The sequence below is a fragment of the Capra hircus genome, chromosome 17 (assembly GCF_001704415.2).
Source record: "Capra hircus breed San Clemente chromosome 17, ASM170441v1, whole genome shotgun sequence".
Taxonomy (NCBI): domain Eukaryota; kingdom Metazoa; phylum Chordata; class Mammalia; order Artiodactyla; family Bovidae; genus Capra; species Capra hircus.
The window spans coordinates 40,990,340-41,005,634 of NC_030824.1; the positions used below are offsets into that span (position 1 = coordinate 40,990,340).

At 34.7% G+C, this 15,295-nt stretch overlaps 1 protein-coding gene across 2 annotated transcripts in view; it reads right to left on the reverse strand.

Moving 5' to 3' along the window:
- MFSD8 (major facilitator superfamily domain containing 8) overlaps positions 1 to 15,295 on the reverse strand; it is a 40,444-nt gene that overhangs the window by 2,581 nt on the left and 22,568 nt on the right. For both annotated transcript variants that reach the window (XM_005691266.3, XM_013970528.2), the window contains exons 6-11: positions 13,853 to 13,997; positions 13,078 to 13,133; positions 9,376 to 9,484; positions 5,254 to 5,388; positions 1,908 to 2,011; positions 1,572 to 1,819 (exon numbers count right to left, since the gene is read on the reverse strand). In XM_005691266.3, coding sequence (XP_005691323.1) covers positions 1,572 to 1,819; positions 1,908 to 2,011; positions 5,254 to 5,388; positions 9,376 to 9,484; positions 13,078 to 13,133; positions 13,853 to 13,997 — 797 coding nt within the window. The remainder of the gene's footprint in view (positions 1 to 1,571; positions 1,820 to 1,907; positions 2,012 to 5,253; positions 5,389 to 9,375; positions 9,485 to 13,077; positions 13,134 to 13,852; positions 13,998 to 15,295) is intronic.

Here is a 15,295-nt window from a genome sequence, read left to right on the forward strand (position 1 = left end):
ATAAGGAGATCCATATAGAGAATAAGATCTTATAATGAGATTAACATCTATTCGTGTTGACATAGAAAGTCATGGTATATTAAAGGGAAAAAAATCCAAAATGTAGAAAAAAGTTTACATACTTGAGATATAATTCATATTTTTTAAAAGGCATGAGGGTGGATATATTTGAGAAGGCGTAACAAAAGTCATGAAGGGTACAAATGAAGTACACTATGAAGCGGTTAACTACAGTATGATGGGCTAAGGGGATCCTTCCTTTTCTGCTATATACATTTCAAATTATTTGACTTTTCTTACAACTATCATGTACTGTTTTTGTAACTAATATGCATTTATTCCTGATTTTGAAAATGTGAAAATATAACTTTATAGATTAAAAAGCCCAGAAATTACTAAAATGTTTATTATTATAGTTTAAAAAGAGTGATAATGAACTTTTATCTTTGCTTTATTTAAAGAAAAATACTAATTTCTACCTTGAAAATGTAAAACCATCAGTTTAATTTTTATAAAAAGGAAGATACTGTTTTTCATTCTGTTGCCATTTAAATAACTGCTTCCCAGGTGGTGCTTGTGGTAAAAAAAACCTGCCTGCCAATGCAGGAGACATAAGAGATGCAGGTTTAGTCCCTGGACCAGAAAGATCCCCTGGAGGAGGACTTGGCAACCCACTCCAGTATTCTTGCCTGGAGAATCCTATGGACAGAGGAGACTGATGGGCTACAGTCTATACAATCGCAGTCGGACATGACTCAAGCGACTTAAGCATGCATGCACCAAAAAGGAAAGTCAGAAGTAAAATCTGAAATAACCTAAATGTACAGTCATAGGAAAATGACTGAGTAAATGATGGTACATAAGATGGAATATGTCTCCATTAAAAGATAATTCCTTAAAATTAAATGTTACGGGAGAATATTTATAGCATAATTTTAAAAAACAGATTACAAAATAGTATCAAAGATACAGTCCTATTTTTGTGTTAGGCCCACACACCCATGCACAAACACATGGATAAAGACTCTAAGTGGAAGCATATTTCACCAAACTTTAGTACTTGTCTCTTTGATACTTTTCTCCATTTTGCTTCTATACTTTTTCTAAGTTTTAAATAATGAATATGGAAATTCTTATAAGAACAAATTTAAAATAACAAAACTGCTGCATACTTTTCAGACTACTGTGTTTTCATCTCTTGATAACTTATCCCTAGGACCACATGAAATTAAGTCTAGATCTAAATTTGGCTATCAATTTTGGTTGGCTAACTGTTGCCTAGTTTAACAATGAGTTTCTTAAAAGTATGCTTCGGATAATTTTTTCTATGAAAATAACTTAGAGCTCATAATCTGAGTTCAACTTAAAGTACTTTCTGTTAAATTTCAGCTTACAATCTTGTAAGTACTTCATGAAAGCGGTGGAGTTTTAAATTTAAAATGCTGAGTATGATAAAAATCCCCTAAATCAGCTTGTGTAAAAATGGAGACTGGTTGGAAAAAAAAAAAATGTGAGTGCTTGCAAGTATACATACACCTCACACAACTCCAACATCAGAATAACGGACTCACCTGAGGGTTTGGTCCCAGAATTTTTGAATATAATGTATAGGACATAACATTGCAGGATGGATAGCCTATTCCAATTAGCACAGCTGATATGAGGAACTGGGCCAGATGGATCATGGGGGTATACAGGCACCACGCTTGTTCAACTGGGCAACCAGTTGGTTCTTCACTGTGATCTTCTCTTGGAGACTTGCAAAGAGTAATAATTATTTCTCCAAATGTGGTATTAGGGATTGAGTTATTATGTAAATCTATGAAAACAAAATTAGTACAGTGTATTACTTGTTAATTTTAGATGAATAACAGGGGCTAACATTATAGAATTATGAATGGCTATACCTTCCCACTGTATTTTGGGAAACTGATTTCCCCAAGGTAACAAGACAAAGAAGCCAACCCATATAATGATGAGTCCTCCCAGTAGAAGAGCACGCTCACCAATCCTGTTAAAGAACAGAAACTCTAATTTAAAAATGAAACAGTGTATTATAACATATAGTTCCATTACCTTTACCATTTTTAAAACTATAAACAAATAATATTTTGATACTTAAAGTGATATATTAATTAAAACAAATACAAACTATAATTTCCCACTAAGAGGAACTAGGACTCCTCTGAAAACTGGCTGATTTCAAGTCTGGGACCAGAAGTATTAAGATGAGCCTTGACATCTTACCATAACAGAAAGAACAGAAATTATCAGTGACTACTGGTCATAAAAGAATTCCCTGGCTGTCCAGTGGTTAGAGCTCTGCCTTTCTACCGCAGGGGCACGGGTTTGAACCCTGGCTGGGGAACTAAGATCCCACATGCTGTGCAGTGCAGCCAAAAATAAGGGCTCAGAGTCAATTTGAGGAAGCTGGCCAAAAACATGACCTGAATACCAAAGAGAATAGTAGTGACAGTGACGTGAAACACATAAAAATGTTATAATCTATAAATACATACTATATTAAAATAGAATATTCTTGGTAACTTAGAGGATGTTATGGAATCCACTAGTTATTTTAAAAACCAATTAATAAAAGCAAAGAATCTCTGTCTCTCCTCTGAAAGCTATACCAAGATATTTAAGAAACATAAGGGCCTGAGTCAAGTGAGTAAGCTATAAAATAAGACAAAACAAATTTTTTTTAAAAATTAAGATAGTGGAGAAAATCTGAATACACACTAGATATTTGATGATATTTAGAAATCACTGTTAATTTTTTTAGCTGTGATAATGTTGTCAACTTTTAGAGATACATACTGAAATATTTATGGAAGACATGAAATGATGTCTAACATCAGCTTCAAAATGATCCAGGTGTGGAGGATAGGGAGTGGTATAGATGAATCAAGATTATCCAAGGTTATAACTGTTGAAGCTGGATAACAGATGTTAGACATTCAGGACATGATTCTCTCTACATCTTTGCTTATGTTAGAAATTTTCCATAATAAAATGTGAAACACACAAACAAGACCAAAGGCTCCTGAAACAAAAGAAACCCAACACTTCCCATCACCCTCAGAATACCTACAAGGTTTCATATCTTTCCAACCTGATCTCCCCTCATTTGCCATTTCTCTCATTCTGCTCTAGCCAAAATGGCCTTCCTGCTTGTTCCTTATTTATATGAAGGTCAGTCTTCTGAAGCAAGAGTTCAGGCCCCTGAAATGGCTATTCTCTGATTTCACTCAAGTCTCAACCTGGATGTAACTTCAAACTGAGCTGCTTTCCTTGAGAAGCCAATCAAAACACTACCTATGCCACTTTTCATTCTCTTCCTGTGCTCTATTCTTTATACTACTTATTTATACCTGATTTCATACTTGTGTTTACTGGCTTTCCATAGCATACAAGCTCTTGGAAGGTATGAAATTGGATAACCTGTAAGAATATCAGCAGAACACTCTATCTTTGTAGCAAGATGTAATACATCTACTATTATTTAACTGAATATGAATTGATGTCTATGTCTCTATCTATATATCGGCCTCTTTCAGTTTAGCTCAGTTCAGTCACTCAGTCGTGTCCAACTCTTTGCGAACTCATGGACTGCAGCACGCCAGGCCTCCCTGTCCATCACCAACTCCCGGAGTTTACTCAGACTTATGTGCACTGAGTCAATGATGCCATCCAACCATCTCATCCTCTGTCGTCCCCTTCTTCTCCTGATCTCAATCTTTCCCAGCATCAGGGTCTTTCCAAATGAGTCAGCTCTTCACATTAGGTGGCTAAAGAATTGGAGTTTCAGCTTCAACATCAGTCCTTCCAAAGAACACCCAGGACTGATCTCCTTTAGGATGGACTGGTTGGATCTCCTTGCAGTCCAAGGGACTCTCAAGAGTCTTTTCCAACACCACAGTTCAAAAGCATCAATTCTTTGGCTCTCAGGCTTTCTTTATAGGCCAACTTTCACATCCACACATGATTACTGGAAAAACCATACCCTTGACTAGACGGACCTTTGTTGGCAAAGTAGTTATCTCTGCTTTTTAATATGCTGTCATAACTTTTCTTCCAAGAAAGTAAGCATCTTTTAATTTCATGGCTGCAGTCACCATTCTGTCTATCAGATCTAGTCCCTTAAATCTATTTCTCACTTCCACTGTATAATCTGGCCTCTTTCTTGGCTCTATAAAGACAAGAATCTTCACAGTATTCCCCATAGCATCCAACCCTATACACTGACTCAGTATTTGTCAAATGATCTTAGAACTGTATTAAAGTTATATTGTTAAAGTATTCAGGAGTAATTAAATTGTTAAAACTGAATTCATCAACTAACATACCACCACAGACGATATGAACTAAATTTTATACAATAATTTCCTTACAGTTTACTTTTGCAAAATGCTTCTTTAAAAAAGTGTCTATGATCCATAGAGAACAGACTTATGGACAGAGTCGGGGAAGGAGAGGGTGGGACAGTGAACTGAGAGAGTGGCAGGGAAACATATACATTACTATATGTAAAACAGATAGCTAATGGGAAGTTGCTTTATAACACAGGGAGCTCAACCTGGTGCTCTGTGACAACCTAGAGCGGTGGGATGGGGTGGAGTAGGGAGGGAGGTTCAAGAGTGAGGAAACATGTAAACCTGTGCCTATTTCCTGTTGATATATGGCAGAAACCAACACAACACTGTAATGCAATTATCCTTCAATTAAAAATAAATTTTAAAAATAAAAAAACTAAAAAAGTGTTCTATGATCAAAGCTGCAATTAACTTTGAGAAATGCTACATTCTCTATTTGCCATGATGATACAGTATATATACTGAAGATTTAGAAGTTTTAGAGTAAAGGAGTTTGATTATTTTAACCAGAATTTTCCAGACTTAACCATTAATCTTTCTTGTTGTATAACATATATTACCACATAGAAGAACAATATTTTATGAAATACACTTACAGAGATACTTTAAATAAAATATACAAAAGACACATTAGAAGACAATTATTCACTTTGTAAGATATTCTTGCTTTACCAAAAAATCTTCTACATGGTATAGAAATATGCTTCTTTAATAAATTTTAAATGTTTGCAAACGTCCAAGGACTAAAACTCATACAATAAGAAAAAAGATTCACATTATTTTACTGATACATTCACTTACATCATTAGCTCTATTTCATGTTTTATTTAAAAAAAAAAAACAGGTGTGAAATTTAAAAAAAAGACACATAACTTACTTTTTGGAAAGTAGTTTTATCCCCATGAAAATAATAACTGCTTCAACTCCAAGAGCAGCAAGTATTATTCCATCATATAATACAGCTTGTTCTCTGGTCCAGGCATACATATCCATTGTTAATGGAGTCACAATGCTAATAGAAACAAAAAATAACTCATTCTCATTTTATTTAAACCTTAGTCATGGTTAAAGTTGAAATAGTAAGCTTTATTAGATACCAACACATTTAAGAATTTGCATCACTTTTATCAATGACATCAGATCTACATAAACAAAAATTTTAACACATTTTAAGGACATTTTATTGTAACATAATATCACAGTAACACAGGCTACCAAGTTTGGCTGTCTGCATTTTTATTTTTTAATAGTTATTATAATTATATAAGTAACATATCCACACTGCAAAAAGTTTGAAAAACAGGAAAAGAAAACAAACTATAATTCCTATCATTCTAATATAAGAAGTCATGGTTGCATTTTGGTTTAAATTGGTCTCTTTTCAATGAAATAATATTACTATGGTTAAGTTATGAGAAACTTATGGGATTGCTTTTTCTCTTCCTCGGTCTCTTTTATACTTAACTTTGAATGCACATATTTCTCCCTACGTCTAAGGCTACTCTTCCTTTATATGACTATCCGTCTCCTTCCTTGACAATCTTCTTTTCTGACTTTCTATCTCCTTCTGTTAATTGGCTACAAAAAGAATTTTAAAATATTTTAAAATAGTCATTCTTTTAAAAAAATCACTTTTTTTTTTCAAAAAAAGAAAGTTTATTTGAGAACAAGAGTGAAAGCTTCTGCAAACATTTGACAAGGTAGACATGTCTTGATAATAGCAGCCATCCATATTTCAGCTCTACCAAAATTACCACAAATGGGACATATTTTTTCTAACAAGGATATGGATGTACGTAAAGGGCTATAACTAAACAGAGTCAAAGGGAAGTTGAGGCCCCATAGCTTATCCCTTAGACTGACACGTGACATAGGACTTAAATCGAACAATCCATCTCCTAATGCAGTGGCTCTCAACTTGGCTTCTTATCAGAATGCCAGGGACTCCTGGCAAGAATACCTCCACTATTAGACTATGCCCAAGTAAGAGTCTGGGTGGGGTGGGTAGGACCCAGGCACTGGTGTTTATTTAAGCATCCCAGGTGATTCCAATATGCAGCCAAGGTGAGTGGCCACTGCTCCAGAGGGAGGTAATAACCATCAGCAGGTTCCTCAACCCATCCACTCCGTTAGGAAGGGGCATCTGCTGGTGTCGTGGCCTCTCGGTGAACCTGTTATTTACTCTGCTCTAGAACTCCAGGAGTTACCTGTTTTGGGCAGATTTAGAGTATTTCCATTTGTCTTGGTGATTTTTACAGCAATATTTAACCCGGCAAATAACATCAAAAAGAGAAAAGTTGGAAAAAGAGAAATTTCCATAAAGCATGATATGAGTAAATAAGTGAAAAAAAAAAAAAATCTCAGAAAAAAATCACTTTTTTTGGCAACATGGTATGTGGGATTTTAGTTCCCTGACCAGGGTTTGAACCAGCATCTTCTGCATTGGAAGCATGGCATCTTAATCACTGGACCACCAGTAAAGTCCCAGCACATCACCATTTTTTTAACATTATCATTTTTTATTTTAAAATCAGATAAGCTGCTTTAGAAAACAGTTCAGTGGTTTTTCAACAAGCTAAACACAGAATTATCATATTATCCAGCCTTTCCACTTCTGGGTAGATACCCAAAAGAATTGAAAGCAGGGACTCAGATAATCATATTCATAGGATACTTATGTTCATAGGAGCACTATCTACAATAGGCAAAAGGTGGAAATGACCCAAATTTCCACTGACAGATGAATGGATAAACAAAACTGATATATGCATACAGTGGAATATTATTCAGTTATTAAAAGTATAAAATTCTGACACATGCTACAACATGGAAGGACCTTGAAAACATCATGCCAAGTGAAACATGCAAGATACAAAACAATAAAGATTGCATGATTCCACTTACATGAAGTACCCAGACTAGGCAAATTCATACAGAAAGAAAGTAGAATAGAGGCAACCAGGGGCGGGGTGAGAAGGAATGGGGACTTACTGATTAATGGGTGTAGTCATGCTTCTGTTTAGGATGATAAAAAGGTTCCGGGGATGGGTGTGGTGATGGTTGCACAACACTGTGAATGTATTTAATATCACTGAATTGTACAATTAAAAATAATTAAAACAGGGACATGCCTGGTGGTAGAGAATTCACCTGCCAATGCAGCGTTTGGGTTTGACTGCCCTGGTCCAGAAAGATTCCACGTGCTGTGTGGCAACTAGGCCTGGGCACCATAGCTATTGAAGGGCCGGCACCTTAGAGCCTGTGCTCCACAACTAGAGAAGTCACCACAATGAGAAGCCTACGCATCACAACCAGGGAGTGGCTCTTGCTCACTGTGACTAGAGAAAGCCTGCACAGGAACAAAGACCCATTGCAGCCAAAAAAAAAAAGTAAAATGATATACCTTAAACAACAAGTACAATATTATATACAAATTTGATCTCAATTTAAAAAGAAAAGAAAATATGGCAGAAAAGTTCTAAGAATCACAGCAGACTAAAAGTTTAATACATGTCCAGTAACATGTGGCTTCCCTGGTAGCTCAGTGGTAAAGAATCTGCCTGCCAATGCAGAAGATCCAAGTTCAATCCCTGGGTTGGGAAAATCCTCCAGAGAAGGAAATGGCAACCCATTTCAATATTCATACCTGGGAAATCCCATGGACAGAAGAGCCTGGAGGGCTGTACAGTCCATAGGGCCACAAGAGAGTTGGACATAACCAAGCAACCAAACAACAACCACCATTAACATGGCTCAACATGGATTAATGGGGAATAAATATACAAGAGAATAAATTAAATCCCTAAAATTGAAAAAAAAAAGTTTTATTGATGCTTTCAAACTGTGGTACTGGAGAAGACTCTTGAGAGTCCCTTGGACAGCAAGTAGATCAAACTAGTCAATCCTAAAGGAAATCAACCCGGAATATGCATTAGAAGGACTGATGTTGAAGCTGAAGCTCTCATACTTTGGCTACCCGATGCAAAAAGCCGACTCACTGGAAAAGACCCCGATGCTGGGAAAGATTGAGGGCAGGAGGAAAAGAGAGAAACAGTATGAGATGGTTGGATGGCATCATTGACTCAATCAATGGACATGAGTTTGAGCAAACTCTGAGAGGTAGTGAAGGACAGGGAAGCCTGGCGTGCTGAAGTCTGTGGAGCCGCAGAGAGATGACTGGTGACTGAACAACAATATTTACCATAATAAAATAAATGCCCACAAAATGAGATGAGGTAAAACTTTCATATATCTCAATAATTTTTTAAAAATCAAGTAGATCTGGCATAAAATATACCAGCATAAAAATGTTACAATATATTGGTAAGTGAATATACCAAGCTGTCAAATGATACTACCACATATTCTATGTTGGCTTAATGGACACACACACACACAAACCTCAATACTTACAGTTGTATAGAAAAAAATTGATAGGGAAATAAAACACACACTGATGTATTAGCAGTGGCTACCTCCAGGGAAAGTAGTGGATATGGAAATATAGTTGCAGTGTTTGGAATATTTTTAACAAGAATGTATTATTTTAATAATATAATGGAAAAGTATTTTAAAAATAAAGCCAAATGATAACTTGTGTAGGTCAATAAAGCTTACACAAGGCAGATATACTAGTTTTTTTGCAGGATTAGGGCTGAAATAGAGTTAAAATTTCTAGACTGAATCCAATATACATAAGTTGGGAGCTACATAGCTTAAAGTAAATTAATACACAGTTTTATAACTATATTTATCATAAAACTCAAAGGAAAGGAAGAAGAGTGAAACAGACTCACTATAAGGCAGTAAGTTTATCAGCAGAGAATTAACAACATTCAAGTTAAAAGGCAAATAATTTATACTTGCTTTTTTTACATCATAAGAAAAATATGCCTTACATAAGGTTTTTGAGAATATCTATAAGCCTGATTAATATTGCATAAAGAAATATGGGTTATTTATACAATCTGATTTAGATGAAAATAGAAGAAAAACTTACGTTTCAAAAAGGGCAAAGATAAATAGAATCACAAAAAACAGAACATTGGTGGCCACCACAGCAACTTGATCAATATTTCCTTGGGGGACTTGGACTTCATCTGTACTTGCTACAGTAAACAAAAGAAAAATTATATTACTTACATATTTAATTTTCTCATGACACTAAAATAATGTAAAAATTATACATAGCAAATTCAATGACAACATTTAAAATGATTTTTAGGCTTCAAAATAGTTTAAAAGTAACAGAATTTTTACATGATAGAAATAATTTTTAAATGGCATTGAAAATTAAAGTGAATTTTCTTTCCAGGACATACATTTCAATTCTGTTATCCACAATAAATACTCAGATTTTCTATTTGGCATCTCTCAAAAAGAGAATTGTATGTCCATAGAATTCGATAAAATCATCTCATGCAAAGTACATTTCAGTTGCAATTTTTTTTCTACCTTACTGAAATTTTAAATTTACAAGGATTTCATGAAGACTCGAAGTTTACTAAATCAGTTCTCAGTTCTATGATTCACTTCAATGGATACATACTCTTAATTTCAGTGAATTAGTATTAGTAAATAGTGTTGCATTTTTTACCAGAATTTTAAAAGTCCTCACATTACCATTTATATGTTTTGCAAAGAACTACCAAGATTTGATGGCAGTTTCATAAATTAGGAAGGCAAAAGAGTTCAGATATTCACTGATCTTGAACTATGAAGTTAAGCAACAAACTCAATATAAGCTGTACCTAATGTAATTTAAAAATATGAAGTTACATACATGCATTTATATATGTCCATCATGCTTTTTTAATAATTTACCTACTTAGAGTAAACTAGGTAAATAATACAAGAATGTATTTACTTATGCTATCTTTAAGTGTATGCACAGCAGAAGTAGGAGCAGGGGGTGACTTTCCTAAGACACAGCAAATTTCTATTTTTTTTTCATAGTAGTGCCTGCCTTTATATCTCAGGATTCCTGAGAATGAGTTTCTTTTCCAATAACTGTCTGTTATACTTGTGGGCAATTAGGCACCTTGAACACTCAACAAAGGGTTATAACCTCCCTTTTACACAAACAAAACCAGTCATCTTTGCCAAGTTCCTTTTCTGGGGTAGATTCTGGTCCCTGTGGGCCTTAAATTATTTGGATAGACCTCCCTGATTCTCAATTACGACCTAAGCCAGTCTTTAATCCTTTGAATCAAATACCAACATTGCCCCAAATGAGACTATAGTTTACTAATGGGTGGTTAGTTTTCCACAGCCTCCAACCAGTGCTAGCTTTAGTGGGGAGACTCGGAAATGATGCATCCTAAACTGCAGGAATTAACTAGGTATCATAATTATAAGAATTTTAAGAAAACACTACACTAACATATTGATTAAAAAACTGTGTAACTGGAAATTAAACCTGATCCCATGATAACACCTTTAATAAGAGGAACAATCCTGATAGATTTCATCTAAGCATTTACTGAAATTTAAAAATGATCTTTGTTTTATAAAAATTATTTTGAAGGTCATAGAAATCTTACGAAACATAATAGATCACTCCTTTTAAAACTCTCATTTGTGTTTCAGATCAGTGCTGTCCAAGAGAACCCTGACGTGATGGAAATGTCCTTTCTCTGTGCTGTCCAATACAGTCGGCCACTAGCACATATACCCATCAACTGAGCACTTGAAATGTGCTAGTGTGGGATTTCCCCGGCAGGCCAGTGGTCAGGACTCAGTGCTGTCATGGTTGTGGCCTGGGTCCAATCCCTGGTTTAATATCCTGCAAGCCACAGAGCACTGCAAGCAAACACAAACAAAACAAAAATCCGAAATGTGGCTAGTGAGATAGTGAAAACAAGGAATTTCTTTTTCTTTAAGATTACTCTTCATTATTTTGGCCTCACTGTGTGGCTTGAGAAATCTTAGTTCCCTGACAAGAATCAAACCCAGGACCCTGGCAGTGAGAGCGCCAAGTCCCAACTACCGGACTGCCAGGGAATTTCCAGGAATTTCTTAAATGCAACTAAGTTTAAACAGTCAAGTTTGACCAGTGACTACCACACTAGACAGTGTAGCTGTAGGTCTTTGCTACTCAAAGTGTGGTTCCAAGATCAGCAGCATCAGCTCACATGGTAGCTTGTTATAAATGTAGATTCTCCCTACTTAGGCCTCACCCTAGGCCTACTGAAACAGTCTGCATTTTAATACGGTTCCCAGGTGCTTTCTAAGCAATTAAAGTCAATAAAGCAAGGATCTATATATGGTTATCTCCTTCAACTTGTGAAAGATTTTGCTTCTTGTGTATCTTCCCTTTCTCGGCCCCCAACTACATCCTCTTTAACTTGCTCCTTCTCTTTATCTGATAGGTCCTTTAAGTTAGCATCCGCTTTTACACCTGTTCCAAAAAGTAGCTTATTCCTCCTGTTGGTACTCCTTCACCATGCGTTCTTTCTTTTGAAAAATTCCAAACATATTCTTATCCATCTATGCCCTACATTCAACAATATTTTGCCACACTTGATCCATCTATCCCTTCCTTTCCTCCTTTCTCTTTTTTGATATAGTGTTTTTCACTGGATGACTCCCAGATTTCTATCTCTTGGTTTGATTTCTACCATCAAAATTACAAATGCCTCTGGCATTTTTTAGTTGTTCCTAGCGTAGCACTGTATTTGGCTTGATCTAAACTGAAATCATTTTGTCTTTTCAGCCAATGTCCCTTCTTAAATTCTTTTTCTCTCATTCTTTCAACTATCTGGAATCAAACCCTAGCAGACATCTTCAACAACCTCCTCCATTGTTTAGCATTACCTATCCAGCCTGTCAAGAATCTTGATTTTCTTTTTTCTTTGAAAGCTCATATCTATCACTTCTCCATTCTCAGTTACTGCTGTAGTTCAGGTCTTCACGTATCTGGATTAGCCTCACTTGGAATCTGACTAACATCATACTTATCCTTTGTTTAAAATTTGCTATAGCTTCTCATCACTCTGCTCTCCACCGAACTACTTTTAACTTTATCTTCCAGTAGTTTTGCTGTGAAAATTAAATAAAATGCCTATCAAAGAACTCAGCAAAATAATTCTGTCTTTTCCAAAGCTTTATAAACTCCTTGAGGGCAAGGACTAAATTGCATTCTTTTTCACGAAGGGACACTCCCCAAGGAGGGTATAACTAGAAGTACTTAAATAATGGTTTATTTAATAAACTATACATACTTACCAAACTGGGTACCTATTTATGGGCCAGAGAAAGATCTATAGGATGAAAATGTGCATTTGTGGAGTATACCGAAAGAATAAAAATGCAAAAGAGAAACCATACTTATACCGATGATTAAGTGAACAAAGAAATACTTGAATCAGAAAGATACGTTTGGTAACAAAACTACTGAATTCATTCCAAAGATCTCAAGGATTTTAGGATATTGGCTCTTGGAAAACAAGATGAAGTAATTTTTAGCAATGGTTTTACCCTGCCAGCTGCCAGCTATGCACACCAAATCACTGATACAGGTATGCCTTTGTAAAAATAATAAATTAGGTAAATTTCAACTTTGGAAATTCAAATTGGAGACCTTCCCCAATTACCCATTGTGTTGTCCTCAGAAATAAGATTCAAGTAAATGTCAAACAGATAGAATCATGAGAAACACTCTGTAATATTATAGTAATTTAATCAAACAGGTTAATAGTACCTTCTTCAAAATTAATATTTTTACACTGTCGTCCTGTGTCATCCACACGATGTTCTCTTAAAAGAAAAACATAAATATTGTATCCATGAAAGGCTTAGTATAATAGATGAATGGTTTAAATTTATTATTAGCTTTCTATTTTTTCACATTGTGATAGTTTCTTTTACTGCCTTCTGAGTAATGAAATTATTATGAGATATAACCAATAAAGTTAAAATGATATGTTACAATTATTACTGTATTACTTTATCATATAAAATGGAAAAAGTACTCAGTTAATCTAAGAGCACACAGGAGCTACCTTAATCAATATTTGAAGTTTTCCAATGGTTTTCAACATGAGTTATAAACATCTGTGGACTCTTGGATAAAACACTCCAAAGTAATATATAGTAACAAAACTTCTTTAGTTTTATAAAATTTCTTCTGATATATAAAAGATATGAAATATATGAGGAATTTTTGTATCTAAGGTTGATACTAATCATTAATCTACCTAAAATGTTGCTTTCATGCTATTACCTTACTTAGAAACCTATAATTAGTAAATCAAGACCAAACTTTAAATCTTCAAAGAATTTATAGTCTGTTCTTATTCATCATCCATTATTTTAGTTAAGAGCACCACATAAGCATTCGCTTATTAAAAAATATAAGTACAAGAGACATCAAAAACCAAATGAAGACATCACAGAAATAATAATTCTTCAATAATGATAATGCTTATTTAATTTCACAATCTACAAGAGTAGTTTTATCATTTCTATCTAATTACCTTAATATAGTAAGGATCAGAATAATATTTAAAATTCCCAGGAAGGCACCCAGTAAAACTGGTGCTGTGTACATGTTTATCTGCAGCTTAATGACATCCCACGTCACGCCCTTTTCGCCAATGAGTGCAAAACAAGTCTGAAAAACTTATTAAAACAAAACATGTACATGTGAATTATTACATGGGAGGTACAGGATTAAACAGATATGAAAAACATTTACCACAAAATTAGAAATACTGTATGGAATCTCAACAGGGATTTCAAGAAGCACGAAAATTGGTTCTTGGTGGGGAGAGACAAAAAATTTACTCTTTTTCTGTACAAAACACAGATATGGGTACAGTACAAAAAATATATACGATACAGATGTGTGGTATTAAAATTTCATAGGATGGAATAATTAGGAGAAAAAAGTCTAAAAAGCCTCCTTTGGGAGACAATGATGTAAAAAATGAGTAAGAAGCACTGATGTATAGACATTCACGAAGGATTACTCCTCACATAACACGTATCTTCTTTTTTAAAAAAAGATCTCTGTGATGGACAGGGAAGCCTGGAGTGCTTTAGTCCATGGGGTTGCAAAGAGTAGGACATGACTGAGCAACTGAACTGACTGAGGATATTTAAATTATACAATTTATTCCATAAATAAATTATTAAACTTTAACCAATCTCATTATAAGAAAATGTCACATTTTAATATTATTAAATATTACTGTGGATAAAGTATTTAAACTATATATTTAATATAATTTTTGATTTGGATCTGTGGCAAAAATTGGATTGGAAAAGTATTTGTTTACTCTCCTGATTTAGATTCTGTATCTGGTTCTGCCATTACTTTACACGTAGCCTTAGAGTGAAAACTAAGTAAAATATTGCACCTAAAGCACTTAGAAGAGTATCTAACGCATAGTAAGCAGTCAATGGGCTTCCCTGGTGGCTCAGTAGTAAAGAATCTGTCTGCTAATGTCCAAAAGAATTGGACATGACTTAGCAACTAAACAGCAACAACAACAAGCAGTGAATAAATGTTTGTGCTTAATGGTGTGGTTATTACTGGAAAAGTCATCTCATCTTTTTAGGCTTACACCTGCTCATCTTCAATACAAAATTTTTTACTGAATAATCTTTAAAATGCTTTTTAGATGGTCAAAATATTTACTGAGAACCTCAGCCTATACACCAAGTACTATGCTAGACACTGAGGGGAGAATGGCAAATTTAAAAAGACCCAGACTATGCCCTCTTGTATTTTATAATATATTTTTAAATAAGATTTCTTCTTATCTTTAATTCCAGAACACTAAACTGAAATATTAGATTTTGGTGAATTATGAACTAGATTCTCTATTGTTAAAGAGAAGAAATAATGGAAACCAGGGGGGCCTGGGGTGATGATGAAGTAAACTGAGTTGCATTCAAATTTATGCTATTTATAA